The 26,608-nt window shown below is 41.5% G+C and overlaps 1 protein-coding gene across 1 annotated transcript in view; it reads left to right on the forward strand.

Moving 5' to 3' along the window:
* The window catches only part of LOC132395096 (syntaxin-1A-like), a 282,164-nt gene that overhangs the window by 249,258 nt on the left and 6,298 nt on the right, over positions 1-26,608 (forward strand). The window contains exons 7-9 of the mRNA XM_059971402.1: positions 2,970-3,043; positions 16,642-16,779; positions 19,946-20,056. Coding sequence (XP_059827385.1) covers positions 2,970-3,043; positions 16,642-16,779; positions 19,946-20,056 — 323 coding nt within the window. The remainder of the gene's footprint in view (positions 1-2,969; positions 3,044-16,641; positions 16,780-19,945; positions 20,057-26,608) is intronic.

Consider the following 26,608-nt stretch of genomic DNA (forward strand, 5'->3'; position numbering starts at 1 on the left):
TACCTCCTCCCGTAGATACTGTCTGGCCTGTTGAGTTCTGCCAGCATTTTGTGTTTTTATTTCTTTCCAGCATCTGCAGATTCACTTGTGTTGCCATTGAATCTGCCACGGTGATTTGAATGCAGGACCAGGCTTGAGGAGCCTGGTGGCTCAGTCCCACTTCTACTTTCAATATTGGGCTGCTCTTAAAGTAGAATAGAATCTAAAACATAGAACACTATGAGCCCTTTAGCTCATGATGTTGTACCAACCAATATAAACCTACTCCATGATAATCTAGCCGTTCCCTCCTATACAGCCCTTAACCCTCCATGTGTCCATATAAGACTCTCTTAAGTATCCCCAATGTACCAGTCTCAACCACCACTCCAGGAGTGTTTCCCAGTAACCTGCCACTCTCAGTGTAAAAAGTCTACCTTTGACATGTCCTCTAAACTTCCCTCCACTCACATAATATGGATGTCCTCTGCTAGTGACCTGGGGAAAAGGCACTGGCTCTCCACTCTGCTATGCCTCTCACAGTCTTATACACTTCTATCTAGTCACTTCACATATTCCTTCGCTCCAAAGAGAATAGGCCTAGCTCACTCAATCTAATCCATGCAGCATCCTAGTAAAACTCCTCTGCACCCTGTCTAAAGCTTCCATATCCATGTAATGAAAGGTGAAGAAAATGCTCTTAAATTTTGTTTAACCAAAGTTTCTTAGAGTTCTTGAACTCAGCCCCTCCAATAATGAAGGCAAGCACACCATAAGCCTTTTTAATCACCCTTTCAACTTACACAACAACTTTAAAGGGACCACAAGATCCCCCTAGCCTCCACACTACTAAGAATCCTGCCAATAACTTTGTACTCTGCCTTCAGTTCAATCTTCATAGGGATATCACTTCACACTTTTCCAGATTGAACTCCATCTGCCAGTTCTCCATCCTATCTGTATCCCATTGTAACTTAGAGTACGACAACCTTCTACACAATCTACAACATCACCAGCCTTCATGGCATCTGAAAACTTGCTAAGCCACCCTTCCACTTCCACATCCAAGTCATTGATTAAAAAAAAAATCACAAAGAGCGGTGGTCTCAGAACAGATCCCTGCAGACCACTAGTCATGGGTCTCCAGGCAGAATACTCCACATCTGCAAAACACCTTCTGCTTTCTGTGGGCAAGTCAATTCTGAGTCCATCCAGCCAGATTTCCATGGATTTCATGACTTTCTGGAAGAACCTACTGTTGAAAACCTTGACAAGCACTTGGCTAAAATCCAAATGCGCCACATCCACTGGTTTACCTTCTTTAGTTTGTTTTGTTACCTCCTTGAAAAATACAATCAAGCTCATGAGGTATGGTCTGCCCCTCAAAATGCCATGCTGACTATACCTGCTAAGAATACACTTCTCCAAGTGCTCATAAACCCTGTCCCTTAGAATGTTTAATAATTATCTTGCCCACTATTGACATAAGGCTTGCTGGTGTAGAATTCCCAGTATTATACTTAGTCACTTCCTTGAAACCTGAACACTAACCATCCTCCAATCCTCTAGTACTACTCCTGTGGCCTGGGAGAAGACAAAGATCGTTGTCAGTGCTTCAGCGGTCTTTTCCCTTGCTTCCTGTCTGGCCATGGACTTGTTTATCCTTAGTGCTGGAAGTGTGGACTGATAATGGAGCAGTGAGATCATTGAGCGGTCTGGGACCTTCCATACAAAAGACCAATTGTGCTTTTTAAATGAGATTTAAGGATGGAGGGAAAAGAGAAAGAGAAATAGATATGATTAAGAGAAAGAGAAAAGCATCAAATATTAACTTCTTAAACTATTACATTTTTCAAATATTGTATTTCAAGGATGTACTACCTTTAAGGGCATGACTCCATAGTTCCAGTTGTTCTTTATTTAAATAGAGGATGTGTTATTAGAGGATTATAAGTCTCCTAGAAGCTTGTCCTCTTTAATATTTATTTAAGTACCAGTACTAATGCAGGTGTATGGGGTTGAGTGGGATCTGGGATCAGCCATGATGGAATGGCAGAACAGACTTGATGGGCTGAATGGCCTAATTCTGCTCCTATGTAATATGGTCTACTAATGCTGTGACAAAGTTAATTCATTTTATAGCATAAATGTGTTAATTTCCTGAAACCCACATAGTGGTAATCAACAATTTTTGTCAGTTTATTTGAAGAACAGCTCTAAACCTTCACCCCTGCTCTCTCCAAAAAAAAACTGTAATAACTTTATCTTCTTCATTTCTAATTGAACATTTAAGATACACCCCAAGCAGCCAGAACCAATGTGCCATCTAATCAGACAGCTTCCTTATTGATCTGAATACTTGTGTTTGAACCTCGCCATTGAACTTAGAGAATTCAAATTTAAGAATTCAGATAAATATAGAATAATAAGCTGGTATCAGTAACAAAGACAATAAAATGTTCGGATTGTCCAAAGAACTCATTTGATTCATTTTTATCTTTGAGAGAAATTATCTGCCATCCTTATTTATAAGACCATAAGATATAGGAGCAGACAATTTCCCTCTCAACCCCAATCTCCTGCCTTCTATATCCCTTGATTCTTACCAATCAAGAATCTATCAACTTCTTGATCTTTCGAGATCTTTCCTATCAGCGGTCCACAGCTATGCGGTTGCTTCTTAACTGCTTGCTGAAATAAGCTAACAAACCACATTGTTCTTGAGCAGTTAGGGATGGGCAATTGGTATTGAGTTTGTTAGTGACTTCCATGGCCCCTTAGTGAACGTAATAAAACCATTTTAGGGAACACTTGTAATTAGTTGGCTGGAGCATTCACTACACAAACAGGAGATGGTGCATCATGCATTGAACATGAGGAATATGTCAATTTGTGATCTTCCTGGGCTGTTGTGAAAGTGGAAACATCCAAGGTGCTCCATTCCATCCTGTGAGCAAAACTTAAGGTTGCTTTTATTTGTTTTATTCCAGCTGGAAGAACGACCACAAATGAGGAACTGGAAGACATGCTGGAGAGTGGGAATCCTGCTATCTTCACATCTGGGGTGAGTGGAGTGTGTAGTGTGTCTTCACTATAACTCTGATAGCTGCTCAAAGCCGGGTGAGATTTAATCCGCTTCATTCCAGCAAAACCATTAAGTTGCAGAATGAATTTGAGGGGAAAGTGTACCAAGCATCGACAGAGGGAGAGAAAAGCAGCCTGTTCGGGTAAAGCAAGGAAAGCTGGCATTTAACCATTAGTTTGGCTCAGTTAATAGGACAGATTGCTGGTTGAAACCTCACAGGAGGCTTCGGCTCATACTTTAGAGTATTACCCTGTCAAAGTCACTATCTGTCTGATAAGATAAGAAACCAAGGTCTCGGCCCATTTACACAGTTTGAGAAAAAGCTGGGTGTGTTGAGGATCCAAATCTATAGTTCTTCAAATGCAGAACTCTCCTGTGTATATTTTTCTGTGTCTCAATCAGTTGTCATGGTAATATGCTCAATTAGAAAATTGCAATGACAGCAGCTGAAAGTGTATCTACTTGTTATAGGGCATACCAATCATGAGGAAGTAAATGTCCTCTGTCCTCTCTTCCTTTCAATCATATAGAGTCATAGAGCACTACAGCACAGAAGCAGGCCCTTTGGTCCATCTAGTCCATGCAGTCTGGTCTTCTGTCTGGTCCCATCTACCTGCACCTGGACCCTAGCACTCCAAACCTCTCTCATTTAAGTATTTATCCAAACTTCTCTTAAATGTTACAATTAAACCGTTATCTGCCACTTCCACTGGCATAAACACGGGAAAGTTTGCAGATGCTGGAAATCCAAAGCAACACACCCAAAATGCTGGAGGAACTCAGCAGGTCAGGTAGTATCTATGGAAATTAATAAACAGTTGATGTTTCAGTCCAAGACCTTTGTTCACAACTAAAGAGGAAGGGGCAAGGTCCAGAGTAAAAAGGTGGGTGGGAAGGAGGGGAAGGAGGATAGCTTGAAGGTGATAGGCGAAGCCAGCTGGGTGGGAAAGGTAAAGGGCTGGAGAAGAAGGAATCTGGTAAGAGAGGAGAGTGGACCACAGGAAAAACGGGAGGAGGAAGGGACCCGGGTGAAGTGATAGGTAGGTGAGAGGAGGTAAAAAGCTAAAGTGAAAAATAGAAGAGGGGAGGGATAGGGATATTTTTGTTACTAGAAGATTGATAGTTATGCCATCAGGTTGGAGGCTACCCAGGCAGAATATAAGGTATTGCTCCTCCACCCTGAGGATGGCCTCATCTTGGCACAAGAGGAAACCGTGGACTGACATGTTAGAATAGGAATGTGAATCGGAATTAATTGGCAGCTCTTCCCACAATCATAACACCCTCTGAATGATGAGATTTCCTTTAATATTTCACCTTTCACCCTAAACCTATTTCCTCTTGCTCTAATTTCACCCAGCCTGAGGGGGGAAAGGCTACATGCATTCACCCTATCTACGCACCTCATAATTTTGTATACTTCTACCAGATTTCCCTACATTTGCCTGTGCTCCAGCGAATGAAGTCCTAGCCTTTTCAATCTATCCCTGTGACTCAGGTTCTTAAGTCCTGGCACCATCCTAGTGAATTTTCTCTTCCCTCTTTCAAGCTTATCAATATCCTTCCTGTAGGTAGGTGACCAGAACTGCATGCCCTGTGGAACATCTCAAAATCGTTGATGTCAACCTTAAAATGCATTTGCTGCTATTAAGTAGTGTGCTTACAACAGCACACTGTGCAGAGAAAGATCCCACGTGTAGTAATGAATGAATGCCATATAACAAGTTTTATAGAGATTTTGGTCAGGTCACTAGCGTGCATAATTTCATTTATGTAGCTCCTTTTGTATTCTCAGGTCAAACCTAAGTGTTACATATTAAATCGCCACTATAGTAGAATATTGAGCATTCTTTTACAGAAAAATACAAAACAAATCCCCAAATAACAAGCAGATACATATATTATAACTTAATCTACAGTATACGTTGTGGGTTGTGTTTGGAAGTTAAGGGCTGTACTGGAAATTGGGACCTAAGGAGAATATGTGATCTCTAGAAACCGCTGTTAGTTGTATAGGCCAATCAGAATCAGAGTCCAGTTTAATATCACTGACATATGTTGTAAAATTTATTGACTTTGCAGCAGCAGTACAGTGCAATACATAATAATAGCAAAACATGAATTATAGTAAGAATATGTATATAATTGTTAAATATAGTGCAAAAATAGAAATAAAAAAGTAGAGGTAGTGTTCATGGGTTCAATGTCCATTCAGGGATCGGATGGCAGAGGGGAAGAAGCTGTTTGGTGAGTGTGTGCCTTCATGTCTCTGTACCTCCTTCTTGATGGTAGCAATGAGAACAAGACATGACCTGGGTGATGTGGGTCCTTAATGATGCCTTTTTGAGGCATCACTTCTTGAAGATGTCATGGATACTATGGAAGCTAGTGTCCACGATGAAGTTGACTAAGTTTACAACTCTCTGCAGCTTACTTTGATCCTGTTCAGTAGCCCTTCCCCATACCAGATGATGAAGCAGCCAGTTAGAATGATCCCTATGGTACAACTGTAGAAATCTTTGAGTTTGTTTGGTAGCATAACAAATTTCCTTAAACTCAGAATGAAATATAGCCACTGTCATTCCTTCCTTGTAGCTGCTTCAATATATTGGGTCCAGGTTAGATCCTCATTGACACCCAGGAACTTGCAATTACTCACTCTCTCCACTTCTGATCCCTCTATGGGTTCTGGTGTGTGTTCCCTCGTCTCACCTTTTCTGAAGGCCACAATGAGCTCTTTGGTTCTACTGATGTTGAGTGCAATGCTGTTGCTACAACACCACTCAACTAGCTGATATCTCTTGCTTCCATACGTCCCCTCATCACCATCTAAAATTCTGCCAGCAATGTACAATCCCGTGTGGTGGATGCAATGGATTGCAGAAGTATTGATAGATTCCAACCATACGATTGAGACAGATCATTGATGGTCTATGCCCCACATAGGAACTAAGGGCCCAAGTTAGCAAGTAGTAAGTAGAAACCAATGTGGAATTCTTGGAAGCTACTGGAACCACCCAGGAACCCAGGAACTTGCAATTACTCACTCTCTCCACTTCTGATCCCTCTATGGGTTCTGGTGTGTGTTCCCTCATCTCACCTTTTCTGAAGGCCACAATGAGCTCTTTGGTTCTACTGATGTTGAGTGCAATGCTGATTCTTTCATTCACTGCCTGAAACAAAAGACAATAATATAGTATGTTCTCAACACTGCACTGAATTATTTAACTGGATTATGTGCTTGGGTCATAGATGGGGCTTAAAATAATCTTTCAGACTCCTGAGACTTCTAATGGTTGCTCCCACTATCAGTTATCCCAATACATTACATGGTGTTTGAATTCATGACTATGATCTTGTATGCTAATTACAGAAGGCATTAAATCATAAAATGAGTTATAGGTGATGTCTGTAGTTTTAGATGTTTAGTTATAGAAGAGTGGATTTCTGTGAAGAAAGTACACAGATTTAATAGTGTGCTTGATACTAACATCAGGTATAACGAGGAGGGGAGTGTTAAATTCTTAACAATTGCATTCTTATCTGGATTAATTCTCGTAATTAATCATTGGTGTAAGTAATCTACAAGATCCCCCTACCCCAGTTTTGAAAGTGAGCACCACACACAAAGCGCTGGAGGAACTCAGCAGACAAGGCAGAATCTTTGGAAAGAAAGTATAGTCAACGTTTCGGGCCGAAACCCTTCAGCAGAACTGGAGAAAAAACGCTGAGGAGTAGATTTAAGTGGGAGAGGGGAGAGAGAAAAACGCAAAGTGATAGGTGAAACCTGAAGAGGGAGGGATGAAGTAAAAAGCTGGGAAGTTGATTGGTGAAAGAGATACAGGGCTGGAGAAGGGGGAATCTGGTGGAAGAGGATGGAAGGCCATGGAAGAAAGAAGAAGGGGGAGGAGTACCAGAGGGAGGCGCTGGGCAGGTAAGGAGATAATGTGAGAGAGGAAAAAAGGATGGGGAATGGTGAAGTTGTGGGGGGGGGGGGCATTTCCAGAAGTTAGCCAAATCAATGTTGATGCCATCAAGTTGGAGGCTACCCAGACAGGATATAAGGTGTTGTTCTTCCAGCCTAAGTGTGGCCTCATCACTACAGTGGAGGAGGCCATGGATAGACATATCGAAATGCGAAGTGGAATTAAAATGGGTGGCCACTGGGAGGTCCCATTTTTCCTGGCGGATGGAGCGTAAGTGCTCGGTGAAACGGTCTCCCAATCTACGTCAGGTCTCACTGATATACAGTGAAGCCACATCAGGAGCACCAGGCGCAGTATATGACCCCAACTGACTCACAGGTGCAGTGTCCTCTCACCTGGAAGCACCGTTTGGGGCCCTGAATGGTAGTGTGGGAGGAGGCATAGGGGCAAGTGTAGCATTAGTTTGACTTGCAAGGATAAGTGCCAGGAGGGAGATCAGTGGGGAGGGATGAATAGACAATTTTTTTTGTGTGAGAGAACCTTTCAAAGCTGCATTCAATCACCTGAATCGATTTCCAGACCCAGTAATGTATCTTATATTCTCCAGCCTCAAGGTTGCTTCAAAGTGAAATCAGCAAGAAACATTCAAGTGCAATGAGCCAGTAATATGTTGATATCCTCAGTGCAAGTTAGTGTTAAGGGCTGATGGGACGGAAACATTTATTTATTTATTAGGTTTTGGCTTTAATTTGATTCATTTTATTTACTATTTTACTTGGTCCCCTGTGAGTAGAGTAAGCGAGTATTAGCTTCATTAATTTTTATTTAAGTAATGTTGTGCTGCTGGTAATCCACCCCATAGACATGAGGATAGTTTAAGTTAAGTATGCAAATTTCAGCTTACCAGTCTTGAGCAGCAAGAGGTTAGTGAAGTGCAAACAATACGTGGCAACGTGGGGTTTATGTCAATAGTCAAAGCAATCAGGAAACCAAATATGTGATTAAAACAAAAGTGAGTGTAACCCTTCGAATCTCTGAGCCTGTCCTGTCATTCAATGGGATCATGACTAACCTTGTTTATTATCCATTCTTTTCCATTCATTCCCCATATCCTCTCATTCTCTTGGTGTCCACAGAGGGTATTGATCTCAAAGACTGACGTAATGAATCCCAAAGCCAACATTTCTTTTCACCATTTCTTCTCACAACATTTCTTCTCATCACTTCCAAATGGCCAGTTACTTCTTTGTATAATAATCTCACCATATTCTGCATTCTTAAGCAAGAGGGAACACCCCTCAACATTCACCCTCTTCTGATCATGTTGGCCTTGCTGACGTAAAAATTCTAAACTCCAATGAACACCTCAAGCCCCATCCAATATAGAAAGCTGTAGGTACCCTCACTAAAGGGAAGAAATACTGTAGCTACCTACTCGTCCAAGAATAAATCACTTCCCTATTTATCATATCGAGATTAACTTGCCACTATCCTCCAATCCTATGTCACCGCTTTCTCAGGATTTGAGTTCATTTTTTACCAACAGAGCCACGCCATCCCCTCTGCTTGTCCTTTCGATACAGTGTGTATCTTTAAGATCCTAATTACAATATTCTTTCAGCCATGACTCAGTGATGCCAAAACATCATTCTTGCCAATCTCTAACTGCGCTACAAGATCATCTACCTTATTCCGTATACTGTTGCATTCAAATATAACACCTTCAGTCCTGCATCTGTCTCCCTTTTCAGTTTTGTCTCCCTTTTACACTGCAACTCATCCACTTATTGCTATTGTGCCCTACCATCTAACTGTTCTTCCTCATAGTCTCACTACACACTGCCTCTGCTTGTAAACCAACTGTCCGATCACTCTGGCTCCCATCCCCCTGCCAAATTAAACCTCCCCAACCGTTCTAACAAGCCTGCCTCCAAGGATATTGGTTCCCCCCCTCCACCCATGTTCAGCTGTAACCAGTCCTTTTTGTACAGCTCATACCCAATTACCACAAATCTGCCTCCTGCACCAATTTCTCAGCTGCGCATTCAGCTGCCAAATCATCCTATTTTTACCCTCATTGGTTTTTCGCACAAGTACAGTTCTAGAGATTATTACCCTGGAGGCCTTACTGTTCAGCTTTACACCTAACTCCCTACATTCTTGTTTCAGGACCTCCTCACTTTTCTACCTATGCCATTGATGCCAGTATGTAACAAAACTTCTGGCTGCTTGCTTTAGAGTTGTGGACCCAATCAAAGACGTCCCTGACCCTGGCACCCTGGGAGGCAACATATCATCTGGGCATCTCAATCAAATCCACAGAATCTTGTGTCTACTTCTCTTATTATGGAATCCCCTATTACTACTGCAGTCCTCTTCTCCCCTCCCTCCTCTTCTGAGCCACAGCACCAGTCTCAGTGCCAGAGGGCTGGTAGGTCGTCCCCTCAACAGTATGCAAAAAAGTATACTTATTATTAAGGGGAGTGGCCACAGGGGTACTCTGTACCCACTGCCTATTTCCCTTCCCTCTCCCATTTGCCTGCCTCCTCCAACTTAGGATAAACCTCCCCGCAGCTCCTATCTATCACCTCCTCCGTTTCCATTTGAGCCAAAGGTAACTGAGCAGCAGCTCCAGTTCCTTACTATTTGAATAAGTAGCTTAGCCAGTGTTGTCTGATTTGAAATTAAATAACCTCATTGTGTTATACTGCAAATCTTGGAAAATCAGCTCAGGTTATGTGGACCAACATCCTGTGTTTTATAGCCAGTGCATTTGTTTGCAAAGCTGTCCTTTTAACTTCAGACTGATTATTGCTTGCCATTTACATTATGAACTGAAAACTGGCTCCCGATTACAAGAAGAAGATGAACAAAGAATATTGGTTGAAAGTTTGTCTTACTCAATAACAACCCTTTGATCTTGAGAAGTTACAATTGCTCTTTTAGAAAGATGAACTTTTCAGAAAAAAGGCCCCCTAGCCCAGTGATTATCCATCACGCTATTCAGTATCTGTCAGAATTCTACCCCAATCCTGATATAGTGAGATAGATTTCATTCTTCCACTCTATACAATACAGTCCCATTTGAATCTCTTCTTGTAGGATGACAGTGTCATTCAGAAATTAATCTATGCTTCACTACAAGATACAGACACCAAACTTGTTCACACTGCTCCAAACATAGGTGAAATTATGAAAAAATGGAATCCCATAATTTGGATGTAAAATGTTTGTAGGCTTTTAAATAACTGAGTGGCTTTCTAGTCCATTGTCAAAGGGCATTTGAGGATCAGTTACATTATTGGAGTTACATTGAAGCCACGGCAACTAAGGATGGCAGATTCATTTCCCTATAACTTTTTATTGAACCACAAGTTTTAAAAAAATACATTTTACATCCAGTTATGGATTTCCATTTTTTCGTAATTTCATCCATGCTTGGAGCAGTGTAAACAAGTTTGGTGTCTGCACCTTGTAGACACATGCCTTACTTCCAACAATCACAGTCCCCAAACTGAAGATGATGATGAAGTCCATAGTCTATATGTCCGTATTACATTATAACCATATAACACTTACAGCATGGAAGCAGACCATCTCGGCCCTTTTAGTCCGTGCCGAACACTTAGTCCCACCTACCTGCACTCAGCCCATAACCCTCCATTCCTTTCCTGTCCATATACCTATCCAATTGTTTTTTTAAATTACAAAATCGAACCTGCCTCTACCACTTCTACTGGAAGCTCGTTCCACACAGCTACCACTCTCTGAGTAAAGAAGTTCCCCCTCGTGTTACCCCTAAACTTTTGCCCCGTAACTCTCAACTCATGTCCTCTCGTTTGAATCTTCCCTACTCAGAATTCAAATTCAAACAGAATTCGGGCTTTTGCCCTTTGAGTCTGCTCGGCCATTCCATCATAGCTGATTTATTATCCCTCTCAACCTCACTCTCCTGTCTTATCACTGAACATTTGAATAAAATTGAGTTTTTGACTCTTCATCAATCTGGGGACTGTGATTGTGGGAAATAAGGCATGCCCAACCATGCTCATAAGCATTTGGGCCCCTTATCTGAATTGGGAATGCGATCCCACAAACTAGTCAGACAATAACCTATCATGGAAATGTGTGCAGAGACAAGACTTCCAGCCAATATCCCATCTCCTCCATATGGTTCTTGAGCAGAGTAACCGGGATGATGACACAGTTGTATGCATTTTGGAGAAACATTCCAAGCGACATCAACATTGAACCCATTGTCCTGTAATTCTCCACAAAGTCAAATATTGGTATGGAAACCTCATGGTAATGAGTCTCTGCTGATGAGTTCAGAATTCTTCCAGAACTCCACTAGCAGTCAAAGAACTGCTGAGGATAGGAAGGGAAAAGAATATATTCAGAATGTGTTGTTTCAAGCATGAATGATTATTATAGTTTTATTCAGCTCGCCACTATAGAATAGAAAACCTCAGGGTAAACATACCTGCACATGTTGTGATTAATATATCTGCCACAGGTATTTCAGTAACAGTCGATAGAACTGACCATACAAAGCCTCACGGAGTTTAAGTCCCACCTTCACCTTGCATTAGATGTGTAATTATTTGGATTAAGAACAAATGGGCTCACAATTATGAGTTGCATCTACGAGGCACCGGTGGCCATTTGCAACAGTAGAATTAAGGTTCGCCAACATACTTCATTCTACCTTTACCATTCAGACAGGAACAGTGAAAACTAGACACCAATGTAGTGAAGCTCCAACACAGGAATGGGGTGCATGCTGAACAGATAGTGCTCAGTGATCTCATTAAAAGCATCAAAATGATCCAGTCTTGTGTCACATTGTGAACAAAGAGTAGTGGAGAATTAAACAACTTATCTCAACAAGCTCCCAGAACATTCTTGTCCCTGAAAATCCATCTGACATGTCAATGGCATGGTCCTTCTGAACTGCACGCTAGAGAAAAGGCCAGTTTTAATCCATTCAATTCATATACAATTAAGTACTAATAAATGGCTGTGTGCTTTTGACACAGCAAAATCCATGAGTCTTAACAACACCTTGTCTATAGTGCAGGGGATTTGTGCTTTCGATTTGCCACTAACTCTAACTAGAAAACTGGAGTATACTTGATGAAGTGGAAAGTTTTCCACTGAGTCCTGTTCATCAAAGCAGAATTAATCCAGTAGAGGTATTTACTGTCCTATCCATCCGCACCTGGTCATTTTGGATCTCTGTTTATTTTCTGTTCTTCCAGGAGTCAGGAATGATGAGCAGTCTTATTTCTAAGATTTCACTTTATTTAAAGTACAAACAAACATACTAATACTAAAGAAACTAAATGAAGAGCTGAAAAATGATGCTAAAAGGTGTCTGGATGTGAAGACAAAGGAATCAGAAGGTATAGAGTTTCTAAGGGGTGAGTTAAGAAATGGCCAGGGTAAAAGGACCCTAATGGCAGTTGTATACAGGCCTCAAACAGCAGGAGATAGAAAAGGTGTGTCAGAAGGGCAATATCCATGATAATCATTGGGGATTTTAACATGAAAGTGGATTGGGAAAACCAGGTCAGTACTGGACCTCAAGAGAGAGAATTTGTAGAATATCTAAGGGATGGCTTTTTAGAACAGCTCATTGTTGAGCCCAATAGAAGATTGGCTGTACTGGATTGGGTGTTGTGCAATGATCCAAAGGTGATAAGAGAGCTTAAGGTTAAGGAACCCTTAGGGAACAGTGATCACATATGATTGAGTTCACTTTGAAATTTGAGAAGGAGAAGCTAAATGTCAGTATTTCAGTGGAATAAAGGAAATTACAATGGCATAAGAGGGGGACTGGCTAAAGTTGACTGGAAAGGGACACGAGCAGGAAGGACAGCAGAGCAGCAATGGCTGGAGTTTCTGTGAAAATTGAGGGAAGTGCAAGACAGATATATGCCAAATAAGGCAAAATTTACAAATGGAAGAAGACACTACTGCGGCTGACAAGTGAAGTCAGAGCCAAAGTAAAAGCAATAGAGAGGGCATACAAGGAAGCCAAAGCTAGTGGGAAGATGGAGGATTGGGAAGCTTTTAAAAAATTGCAGGAGGAGACTAAGAGGGTCATTAAGAAGGAAAAGATAAATTATGAAAGGAAGCTGGTGACTAATATCAAAGAAGATACTAAAAGCTTTTTTAAGTGTATAAAGGGTAAAAGAAAGTTGAGGGTAGTTATTGGACCAGTAGAAAATGACGCTGAAGGTATCGTAATGAGAGACACGGAGATTGCAGAGGAACTGAATGCGTATTTTGCATCAGTCTTCACAGTGAAAGACATCAGCAGTATACCGGACATTCAAGAGTGTCTGGGAAGTGAAGTTCGTGCAGTGAAAATTACGACTGAGAAGGTGCTCAGGAAACTTAATGGTCTGAGGGTGGATAATCTCCTGGACCTGATGGAATGCACCCTTGGGTTCTGAAGGAAGTAGCTGGAGAGATTGCGGAGGCATTAGTCAAGTCAAGTCAACTTTTATTGTCATTTCGACCATAACTGCTGGTACAATGCATAGTAGAAATGAGACAACGTTTTTCAGGACCATGGTGTTACATGACACAGTACAAAAAAATAGAACTACATAATAATAAAAAAACACAGAGAAAGCTACACTAGACTACAGACCTACACTGGACTGCATAAAGTGCACAAAAACAGTGCAGGCATTACAATAAATAATAAACAGGACAGTAGGGCAAGGTGTCAGTCCAGGCTTCGGGTATTGAGGAGTCTGATAGCTTGGGGGAAGAAACTGTTACATAGTCTGGTCGTGAGAGCCCGAATGCTTCAGAGCCTTTTCCCAGACGGCAGGAGGGAGAAGAGATTGTATGAGGGATGCATGAGGTCCTTCATAATGCTGTTTCCTTTGCGGATGCAGCATGTAGTGTAAATGTCCGTGATGGCAGGAAGAGAGACCCCGATGATCTTCTCAGCTGACCTCACTATCCGCTGCAGGGTCTTGCGATCCGAGATGGTGCAATTTCCGAACCAGGCAGTGATGCAGCTGCTCAGGATGCTCTCAATACAACCCCTGTAGAATGTGATGAGGATGGGGGTGTGGGAGAAGGACTTTCCTCAGCCTTCACAGAAAGTAGAGACGCTGCTGGGCTTTCTTTCCACAATTAACAATGATTCAAGAACCAATAGATTCTGGCATTGTGCCAGATGACTGGAAAATTACAAATGTTACTGTGCTATTTAAGAAGGGTGGGAAGCAGCAGAAAGGAAACTATAGACCTGTTAGCCTGACATCAGTGGTTGGGAAGTTGTTGGAATCAATTGTTAGGGATGAGATGATGGAGTACCTGGAGGCACATGACAAGATAGGCCAAAGCCAGCATGGTTTTCTGAAAGGAAAATCCTGCCTGACTAACCTACTGCAATTTTTTGAGGAAATTACAAGCAGGATAGACAAAGGAGATGCATTAGATGTGGTGTCATGGATTTTCAGACGGCCTTTGACAAGGTGCCACAGAGGCTGCTTAGCAAGATAAGAGCCCATGGAATTACAGGGAAGTTACCTGTATGGGTGGAGCATTGGCTGATTAGAAGAAAACAGAGAGTGGGAATAAAGGGATCCTATTCTTCCTGGCTGCCGGTAACTAGTGGAGTTCCACAGAGGTCGGTGTTGGGACCACTGCTTTTTACAAGGTATGTCAATGATTTGGACTATGGAATTAATGGATTTGTGGCTAAATTTGCTGATGATTCAAAGAGAGGTGGAGGAGCAGGTAGTGTTGAGGAAACAGAGAGCCTGCAGAGAGACTTAGGTAGTTTAAGGGAATGGACAAGGAAGTGGCAAATGAAGTACAATGTTGGGAAGTGTACGGTCACGCACTTTGGTGGAAGAAATCAACGGGCCGACTATTATTTAAATGGGGAGATAATTCAAAAAGCAGAGATGCAAAAGGTTTTGAGAGTCCTTGTGCAGGATACCCTAAAGGTTAACCTCCAGGTTGAATCACTGGTGAAGAAGGCGAATGCGCTGTTGGCATTCACGCTTGAACAAAGAGGATAACTTCCCTCAGTTCCATTTGCCCCATCATTGAAATCTCCCTACAACCAATGGACTCACTTTCAAGGATTCTTCATTGCATGTTCGTGATATTTATTGCATATTTATTTATTTAGATTCATGATTCAAAGATTCAAAGCAGATATATTATCAAAGAATTTATGAATTATACAACCTTGGGATTTGTTCTCTCACAAAGCAAGAAACCCAAAAGAAATCATTTAAGAGGAAAAAAATGAAAAGACTATCACCCAGTCTGCAAAAATAAGAAAAAGAAACACATATCATGCAAACAATTGAAGAAAACAACAACGTTGAGTTAAATTGAGTTCTCAGATCCAAACTCCAGAGCAGCCCAGAGTAGGCCCAAGGCCTCGCTTGTTAGTTCATCACATTAACGGGGATGGAGCACAGCAGCTGGGGCAGTCTTCATAGCCTCAGTGCCATGGAGAGAAGAGTGACCATCGTAGGGAGCGAGCAAAATCAGCTTTCACCTCTGATCTGGGCTGGTGTTTAAAATGTTTGATAGGTGGATTGTACCTTGCACTAGGACCCAGCTGCTGCAAAGGGTTGGGGCCTAGACCACGCCACCTAGCAACTCGCTCTTTGCCTAGATTTTGCTGCCCAAGCTGTTCTCAAGCTCTTCAAATCAGCTTGGCACATAGAGCAATCGAACCTCACGCCTGGACCAGCTGCATGGGCATCAAATCTCCTCTGCCCCAACTTCTTCTCTCTGATTCGCTCACTCCATCTGCATCTATTCTACATCCCCTCATCATCACTCACCCCCTCGTTGTTTGCAGTGATAATTTAACACAATTTACCTCAGAAAAGGTGTTTTTATTGATGTTGTTAGTCAAATTTCCTGCCATTTTAGCTACCAGTGAGGTGTCACATGCGTTTGGTAGTGCCATCTTCATGTTCCATGCCTACTCCCATGGAATATTATTATCATTTCTTCTTTATGTATTTATGTATTATGTTGTCATCTGCATGCTGGTTGGGTGGTCTTTCATTAATTCTGTTACGGTTATTATTCTATTGATTTGTTGAGTATGCTGACAAAAATAATGAATCTCATGATTGTATATGGTGACATATATGTATTTTGAGAATAAAATTTACTTTGAACTTTTGAACTTTGTCATTTGATGGAATGTGATGCTCGGGATGTCTGATAGTTTCAGAAAACTTTCTATATATAAGTGGGTGAATGGTGATGCAGTCTTCACAAGGGGTAAAGATGTATTGCTCTTAAGGATGTCACCTCATGAGGACTGTTGGTTTATTGAGAATCTCACTCACTGAATTCCGGGAATGTAAACTTGCTAAAACAATCAATAAAAGAAACTGATGCTAAGTGATTTAAAAATACTATGCCCCATACCAAGGCAGACAGAGATGACATGTGCAAGTCCTGATAGAATGGTAAAATTCAAGCTATGTAAATATAATATTTTTCTGATCATGTTGCAGTCTTTGATTCTAAATCATCTAATAGTGAATCCTAGGATTTGTCCTAGAATCCTGGCCATGCTCGAAAGTGTTATAATGAAGACTGGATGACCAGCTGATTCTGCATGACTTTCTCTCCCTGTAGATCATCATGGATTCCAATATCACGAAGCAGGCACTTAATGAGATTGAAACACGACATCATGAGATCATCAAACTGGAGAACTGTATCCGGGAACTGCACGATATGTTCATGGACATGGCAATGCTGGTGGAAAGCCAGGTAAGATGCAACTTAAACAGAGAAACATTTCACCTTGACTCTGTTATCTACACAGGGGAAAGTTCCGGCATGGTCAGTGATAGTGTGGTGAATTAAAATAGAACTTTCTCATTCTATCTTCTTGATGATTTTAACTGCCATAATATCTTTGATCGGACAAGAACTTTTATGTCCACATGTCTGTTTTTACACTGTTTTTGATGCCATTGTTCAGTGACTTATGTTCTTGTATTCAACATGCTGAAGTTAAGTAGAAAGGTTAATCTCAGTTTAATCGCATTACAGAAGCAAGAGTTGTTATATATTAACTTGAATCTGCTCCACTAGGATAATGACTGCCTGCTCTCATACCCAAACCCACATCCCTCCAAAAATCTACAGAATTCAGTCCTGAATGTCACTGAGTTTTGTGGAACCCATTAACCATGTGTTTAGTTTCCAGAATTCCCTGAACATTCTTCCTCGGTTTCTCTGGTAACCAATGCCATGTCTAAGTAGCAACACAGATTGGGCCTTCCTGTCCTTCAAGCCATGCCCCCAAGCAATCCCTGGGTTCATTCTAGCCCAATTTCTTTACAAAGACCAATTAATCTACCAACCAGTACGTCTTTGGACTGTGGGAGGAAACGGAGGCACCCGGAGGAAATCCACACAGTCACAGGACAAACATACAAACTCCTTACAGGCAGTGGCAGGAATTGAACCCGGGTCTCTAGTACTGTAAAGCATTGTGCCTATCACTAGGCTACCTTGTTGCCCTGGTAGCGTAGTGGTAGCACAACGAGGTCTTGAGGTCATGTGGGCTGCTTGAGTTTACACATGCCGGAGAGAGAGTTTGTCTCATTGTTAACAAGAGGCATTCTGCGCTCCAAGCAGACAGCCACCAATCCACCACTCAAAGCTGGGAAGGTAATTGGTTCTTCCATCATGACCTTGCTATCTGTTCCTCAAAGAAGTGGTGCACTTACCTCCCTGACTCCTAAACTAAAGACAACAGAAAGAGGCATCCTGTCCTGCTATTTAAATGAGCATTTAGACCTGAACATAGTCATGGCTCTTCCCACAGCCAGACTCTGAACCCTTTGTCTCTGAGACAACATTTTTTACCACCCCTTTTCCTTCAAGAGGGGCCTTGATGGAGAAATGGTGAAGCTCTATAATATCTGACAGACCCAAGTTTGCCCAGGGCAGATTCCCTGGCAGGATCTTTGCTGCTTGACCCAGCCCCAGTCACTGTTGAAGCAGCCTCACCCCACCACTGTTTGACCCCCACCGGTTATTTTTACTGATCACTTCATATGACCACTTCCAAACTCTTCTCAGTCCCCACCCTCCTTCTCTCCTTCCCCTCACCTACTACCCACAACTCTCCAAAATCCCGACCAACAGCAGTTCCAGCTTGTGAAAAACTGAATTCGAGTCAACTAAAGGAAAGTCGTAATATGTGTTGCAATAGAGATCTCTATTGCATTCATTCACATTTTCACTGCGAGGCTCTCACTGTGAGCCTGTTCTTCCTACGCCGGTAACAGCCTCTATTTTCTCCTGCTGCTAATACCCTGGACTGGATGGTGGAGGCCGGCAGGTAATATATTCCTATGTCTGTAGCATGCAGTAACAGTGCAGCTTGCATGATTGCATGTTCGTCCAACCATGTGCATGACCTTGGGTTGTTTAAATGTGGTAACACAGCCAACAGAGTGCAGGTGTAGCACTACGAGATCGTTTGGTTTCTTGGCCTAGCTGTACTCTGCATCCCCTACCCTGGCAGCAGAGTTGCTGGATAAAGCTATCACTATTTTTGGAGCATGCACACCTTTGGGATTGGTGGACAGGGTAAAAATTCACGGAGGGTTTTGAACTATTAGAAGGAAAATGCATAGGTAGACTCTTTGCTTCTTTTTCATGGACTCTGCATCTGAGAATATTGTGGAAGGTGAGAAATATTTACAGAGGCCCGTGATCTGCAGAGAAATTTCCAGGGGAAATTTATTCCAGTTTAGAAGCCCAAAACAGCAAAGATGAAAGTCTGTATAGCTTCAGTCAGAAAGAAAAAAGATAATCTGTAACATTGAAAACCAAATCTATACAGTACCATGGGTGATTTCAACAAATGTGGGTGTTATTAGACCTTAAGACATAGGAGTAGAAGTAGGCCATTCTGCCCTTCAAGTCTGCTCTGCAATTCCGTCATGTCTGATCCCAGATCCCACTCAACCCCATACCCCTGCCTTCTCGCCATATCCTTTGATGCTTTGACCGATCAAGAAATGATCAATATCCACCTTAAATATACACATGGACTTGGCCTACACCGCAGTCTGTGGCAGAGCATTCCACAGATTCACCACTCTCTAGCTAAAAAAAAAATTCCTCCTTATCTCCTTTCTAAAGGGTTACCCCTCAATTTTGAGGTTGTGCCCTCTAAGTCTGGTTATTCCCACCAAAGGAAACATCCTTCCCACATCCACCCTATCTAGTCCTTTCAACATTCAGTAGGTTTCAATAAGATCCCCCCACTTTCATCTGAATTCCACTGAGTACAGCCCAAAGATGCCAATATTCCTCATGTGTTAACCCCTTCATTCCTAGAAACATCCTCATGAACCTCCTCTGGACTGTCTCCAATGACAACACGTTCTCAGATGTGGCGCCCAAAACTGTTGACAATATTCCAAGTGCAGCCTGTCTAGTGTCTTATAAAGGCTCAGCATTATATCCTTGATTTTAATATTATATTCCCCTTGAAATAAATGCCAACATTGCATTTGCCTTCTTTGCCACAGACGCAACCTGTAAATTAACCTTCTGGGAGTCTTGCACAAGGACTCCTAACTCCCTCAGCACCTCGGATGTGGTGTGATGAGCAAACAGCAGGGAGAATAAGTGCCTCATTATTCTGTTGTAGGACAATAATTTTGTACTGTATTGCTATTCAGTTAAGCCATTAGTGAGCACACAAGGCAAAAGAAAATGCACTTTGCAACAGGCATGGATCACTGCAGGACTCCAGCGGGAAACCTCTTTCAGACTTCACATGATCCCCTAGAAGAGATACTTGTCAAGTATGGGAGGAGGAATTGAGGAAAAGGGTCATACTTTTGACATAATTCCTTGGAATATAGAACACGTTTCAGGAATGTGAATCGTTTTCCTTCTCTTTCAGGGTGATGTGGTCAACAGTATTGAGAGGAACGTTGCCATTGCAACAGATTACATTGGACAGGCAAAGGACAACACAAAAAAAGCAGCTAATTCTCAGAGTGCCAGCAGACGGGTAAGTGACGGGACCTGATGGCATCTGAAACACATTGTTATTTTCATGCATTTCTGCTCTTTCCTCGATGCCCAGGGAGAGATGATAGACAGGATTGAATACAACGTTGAGCACTCAGTTGACTACGTAGAGAGGGCAGTGTCTGACACGAAAAAGGCTGTTAAGTACCAGAGTAAAGCGCGACGGGTGAGTAACGTGTGTCACTAGCGCTGCATGTGTATGGATGACCTCTTTGTATTTCCCATCATTCCATCACAGGCTGTATGTACAGTACAGAAGTGCTTCTCAGTCCCACAGTCATCTCATTGTGTAATTGTCTTTCGTAGTCACTCAGCGGCTGGTCAAGATTCTTCCCACCGAGGCTGTCCCATGCTGTAATAACATTCATGTATTTTATAAACAATATCACTGGCCTTAGGGCCAGTGTTAAAAGGGTCAAACTCTTCATGCAACATAATTGGCTTTAGGTCTGAAGATCTTTCACAGAAATGTACCCAGTATTATTTTCTTGGGAACTTCAGCTGTTCTGAAGTACATATATTGTATTATGTTGCGGCATGACTTTTCACATGTTCAAAAGGTGGAATTGGAAATTTATAAATGAGAAACAAGAACATTCCTGACACACAGGTAAAAAAATTATCAAGTACATGAGCTTTTGATCCAGTGCCATGTGCGTTGTATCTCTTTAACATGTAGTTCAGACCATAATTTACACGATGTCTTCCAGTCATTTTCTTCACCTCATTAATATTGCTTGCCCTGGGCGATACTACTGTTAAGCAATTTGCTACACAATGTAATAACATTGATGCACCATCAATAACTCTTGGAGACGTGAGGCGAGAGATAGGCTTTTATTAGCTGGAAGAAAGCACTGTCAGCAGCAAGAGACCACCACACAACATCCTGGAGACTGAGGGAGGAGCAGTGCCTCCAATCGCCTTTATACTGGGGTCTGTGGGAGGAGCCACAGGAGCAGTCAGCGGGGGGGGGGGGGGGGGGGGGCGTGTCCAGACAGGTATATGTAGTTCGCCACAAACACAGAACATCTTTATATACTGTAAAGGCGCAACTAAGAACTAAGTGAAGAATGTGAACTGAAATCTCAACCACGCATAGGAAAATAGGATGATGCTAACACCTTGCCTTTGTGAATATGGCCATCTATTCACAATAACACACACTGAGGCACAGTCTGTTATAACTAGTACGTGATGTGGATAACGCAGTGTACATCAGCTGACCTGTCACCCATATCAGATAAAAATGTTACAAAAGGAAAGGTAGAGCCTTCCAATCTGAAGTCCTAACAGAAGTATATGCCCTTCTTGTTACACTTACTGTATTCTGTGGATCTTTCACTTGTTCCTCTGAGAAACCATTTTCATTTGTACCTCTGATCAAACACCAGCCATTCATTCATATTCCGATGTCACTTAGTGCCCCATCTGTCACTTAGCAAGCTAATGTAACGCGATGTTGTGCCAGCTCTATTTGCAGAAGGATTTGTGGAATTTCAGAGCTGAACTTTGCGTGCACTGACTTAATAATCATTTCACGACATGGTGGAAAACTGGAGTGGGGGATGGGAAGCAAGCTTCACTTTCCTCTTACTAGCTATCTTGAGACTCTGCTAATATTAACAGTATTTAACTCAACGCTACTTATTCCTGTATATATGTCCTTAGTGCAAGCTATCCTACTGTAATAAAAACCACAAGAGATTCTGCAGATGCTGGAAATCTGCAGCAATGCCCACAAAATTCTGGAGGAACTGAACAAGTCAGGCAGCTTCTGTATGGGGGAATAAACAGAGGACATCTTGGGAGAAAAAGGGGGAGGGGGGAAATTACCAGACGTTAGAGCAATCGATTCAAGGTAATTTATCATGTGTACATCATGTTAATGGTAATTTCTCAGCGGCGCTCAAGTCGGAAGAGAAATACCTCATATTCCACCTGCGTAGCATGAACGTCAATTGGTAATTTATCTTCCCTCCACCACTCTTGTTTTCCATTCCCCATTCTAGTTCCCTTCTGCCCCTTTTCCTCTCCTCACCTTTCCATCACCTCCTTCTGGTGCCCCTCGTCCCTTTTTCTCCATGGCTCACTGTCCTCTTCTATCAGATTCCTTCCTTTTCAACCCTTTACTTCTTCCAAATATCACCTCCCAGCTTCTTACTTTATTGCCCCCCTCTCCCCTGTGCCTACCTTCCCCCTCACCTGGTTTCACTGGCAGCTTGTTCTCCTTCCCTTCTCACCCCCCCCCCCCACACAATTGTTTACTCTAGCTTCTGCCCCATTCCTTTCCAGTCCTGATTAAATGTCTCAGCCTGAAACATCAATTGTTTATTCCCCTCCATAACTGCTGCCAGACTTGCTGAGTTCCTCCAACATTTTGTGTGTCCCAATCTAATCTATTTAATATTCAAATAAATGATAGATCTTAGTATGCAATACACCTCCAATACAAATCAATGAGATATAACCTGATGTATTACTTATTTATAATATGCATTTCAAGCCTCTGATCTCTCCCAGCAGAGAATTCAATATGTCCTTGTCAGATCAATACCAATGCAGTCTCCTATAAATAAACCTAGCCTGATACACACTCTGTTGTAATTTACCTGAACTGAATGAAATAAAATCTCTCCGGTGTGATCTGCCCAACAAGTCAGCACACTCAGCAGCCAGATTCTGTTTTATTTTTCCACTTTCCTGGCTTGTATAGTATCAAGCATCTTCAGCAGATGTAAGAGTTTAATGTAAGGAAAATTCTTAGTGTAATAACAAAAAGAGCACATCTGGTTTGTGCCTTGTTATGCAAAATCTTTATATTTTTTAACATCCTATACTAGCCTTCCTCAGGTTTAACCTAATTTTTTGGTACAATCGTCTTAACACCAGTAACTTATCATGATCTCATCTATTCCAACACAATCCATACACCTGTAGCATATATTGATTCCAGCTGAGTCCTCTCTGTTTAACTGCAAACATTGCAGTACCTTTATAATGCTAGCAATCCCTAAGATATGTATATTTAAAATTAAAGTAAGCTCTGTTGACGTGGGTGAGAAGTAGACCAAATGCCACTGAAGCATTTCTTTAGGTTTCAACCCAATCTCCAGCCAACAAGGATGTCACATTGATCAATGTGCAAGGCTCTGTTAAGCCTGCACATTGATCAAAGTGACATGCCTGTTGGCTGGATATTGAGTTGAAACCTAAATAAATGCTAAAGGAGAACAAAAGAAACTGCACATGCTAAAACCTGGAACAGAAAATAATGCTGGAGAAGCTCAGGAGATCAAGCAGCTCCAGCGGAAGTAAAGGGCATAAGTCGATGCTTTGGGGTGAAAGTCAGCAACCCCCGAAGCAGGGTCTCAACCCAAATGTTGACTTACACCTTTTGCCTCTAAATATGCTGCTTGAGCCACTTGTCCAGTATTCCGTTCCGTGTTGCTAAAGAAATGCCACCTTGTCAATTATGAAGTAATATGCAAGTACATTCGATATGCTACAATTTATCTTAGAAAAATCAAAAAAACGGATTCTGTTGTGTGCTATAGATGTTAAAGCTTAAATTGCCATCTTTCTCAAGTTTGGGTGTAGTCAGGTAACTATCCCCAAAGTATGCTTTCATTGGTTTACTGCACAAACTGGTTAGAATTTATATGCATAAAATATCATCTTCAATGAATCAGACCAACTGGGTTGTGGAGTAGAGTTTAATCTAATTTTTCATCAAGTATACCAAGGGACATATTAGTCATGAACATCACCTGTCATGTTGTACGACGTAAGTGATCATGGTCTTCCATCTGTCGCTCTCCATGACTGCGATTGTTCTTGGAAAATTTTTCTACAGAACTGGCTTTCCATGGCCTTCTTCTGGGCAGTGTCTTTACAGTCAGGGTGGAGGGGGAGGGGAGGAGCTAAGCAGGTGCTACACCTTAACCAAAGGTGACCTGCAGGCTAGTGAAGGGAAGGAGCACCTTACACCACCTTTGGTAGAGACGCATCTCTGACCCGCCACCCAAAATTATATTTGGTATATTCATTATATTAATATAAAAATACTTCATTAACACCACAAACTATGTTTATCATTAAAAATACAGAATTTAACATGTGTCCACTCCTTCACCTCTGGGTAACCTAATATAAAACCAATAAATATCCCTTATTTTCATTACTGAATCGCTTCTTAAGTGTACACTTGATAGTTTCTTAGTCAGTTGTATATTTTTGATCTCTTATAAACAGAACAAATTTTAGGTTTCCCTGAACATAAATTGAATCTTTAAGTAACACTATCTACCTTATCCATGCCTCTCATAACCGTATATTCCTATCACGTCATTTTGCCTCCATTGCTTCCATGGAGAATGGGTCTATCATCTCCTTTCTCCTCTTAACTAAAGTTGTTCAATCCAGGCAATGGAATATCTTCTGTAGTTTCTCCAGTGCAATTACATTTTTCCTGTAGTGTAGTGATTAGAACTGCACACAGTATTCTAATTGTGGTCTAGCTATTGTGTTGTAAAGTTATCACATAATGTCCAATCTCTAATATTCTGTGCACCAATCAATGTAGGCTAGCATGTCATATGCTTTCTTCATCACCATATTGACCTGTGTTGACACTTTCAGGGAACTCTGACCTCTAGGTCTTTGTTCATTAATATTAATTATATATCCAGTCATTTATTGTATTTATCAAAATGTGTCACCTCAAACTTGGTGTAATTAAATTCCATCAGCTCTGCCCAACTCTCCCATCTGATTTATGTACTGTTATGACCTTAGGCAACTTTCTCACTCTCCACAACACCACCAATTACAGTATCATCTGAATAGAAATCATTCTTGCTATTTTTACAATTTGTTACTATACATCACAACGAGCAAAGGTCCCTGCAGCAGTGTCTGTGGCAAATTACTGATTGCAAATTTCCATCCTGAAAAACATCCTTCCGACAATATCCTCTGCCTCTTATCACCAAGCTAATTTTAGATCCAAAGCAACACACACACACAAAATGCTGGAGAAACGCAACAGGTCAGACAGAATCAGTGGAAGTGAATAAACAGTTGATGTTTTGGGCTGAAGCACTTCCTCAGGACTGGAAAGAAAGGGGGAGGAAACCAGAATAAAGAGGTAGGGGGAGGGAAAGTAGGGTAAACTGGAAGGTGATGGGTGAAGCCAGGCAGGTGGGAAAGGTAAAGGGCTGGGGAAGAAAGTATCTGATAGGAAAGGAGAGTGGACCAGTGGAGAAAAGGAAGAAGGAGGGGCTCTGGGGAAGCTAATATGCAAGGGAGTAGAAGAAGTTAGAGGCCAGGGTGGGGAATAGAAGAAGGCAAAAGGGGGAGGGAGACTTTCACCGGAAAGAGAAATCGATGTTCATGCCATGAGGTTGGAGGCTAACCAGAGAGAATATGAGGTGTTTCTCCTCCACCCTGAGAGTGGCCTCATCATGGCAAAGGAGGAGGCTGTGGACCAACATATCAGAATAGGAATGGGGATAGGATTTTAAATATTTAGCCACCAAGAAATTCCGTTCTTGGCATTTGCAATTTTGGATCCAATTGGGTGCCTCACTTTAGATCCTATGTGCCTTAAACTTCTGGGTCACCCTAACATGCAGGGCCTTGTTAAACACCTAACTAAGTCCAAACAGGCAATATCGACCACCCTGCCTTCATCAATCTCCTCTGTTACCACCTCAAGAAACTTAAAAAATTGTTTTATGAAATTCTTTTTAAAGAGTAATGAAGGTATTAATCATAATTGGATAAAATATTTGTTAGAATATTGAATGGTGGATAATATGCTAATGCTACAAATGTCAGAAAGACATATTTCAAAAGACTTGTGTTTATTTGAAAAATATAAATGGGATATTCTGATGATGAAAAAAATAGTCTAGAAAATTTCAGAATTTTTAATTGAAATTTACTCAGCGAAAAACAAACCGTAACAATAAAGCTTTTAAAAAGGAAGTTAAAATTACTATGTGAATTGTGATTAAAATACAACTACAAAAGTGAAAATATGAAGGAGTGTAACTTTAAGGTGGTTGGAGGAAAGTTTAGTGAGGATGTCAGAGATCTATCTTCAGAGAATGGTTGGTGTGTGGAACGTGCTGCCAGGGGTGACGGTAGAGGCAGATATATTAGGGACATTTATTTTTCTTATTTAGAGGTACAACATGACACAGGCCCTTCCAGCTCAGAGAGCCACACCACTCAGCAACCCACCTATTTAACGCTAACCTAATCACAGGACAATTTACAATAACCAATTAACCTACTAATCACCTTAATTTAATTGAATTGAAGAGGATTTTTAAATAGGCATATGGATGAAGGGAAATGAAGGTTTACGTGGGAGGGAAGAGGAAGATTGATTTTCAAGTAGTGTAAAACTACCTCTACTGTATGTTCTATAAACAGAAATGCTCAAAAAAATCTGAATAACAATGACAAATATACACTCATTAAAACTGAATGGTAAAAAAAATTACACAAGTAAAATGATGGT

Source organism: Hypanus sabinus, chromosome 6, assembly GCF_030144855.1.
Source record: "Hypanus sabinus isolate sHypSab1 chromosome 6, sHypSab1.hap1, whole genome shotgun sequence".
Classification (NCBI taxonomy): domain Eukaryota; kingdom Metazoa; phylum Chordata; class Chondrichthyes; order Myliobatiformes; family Dasyatidae; genus Hypanus; species Hypanus sabinus.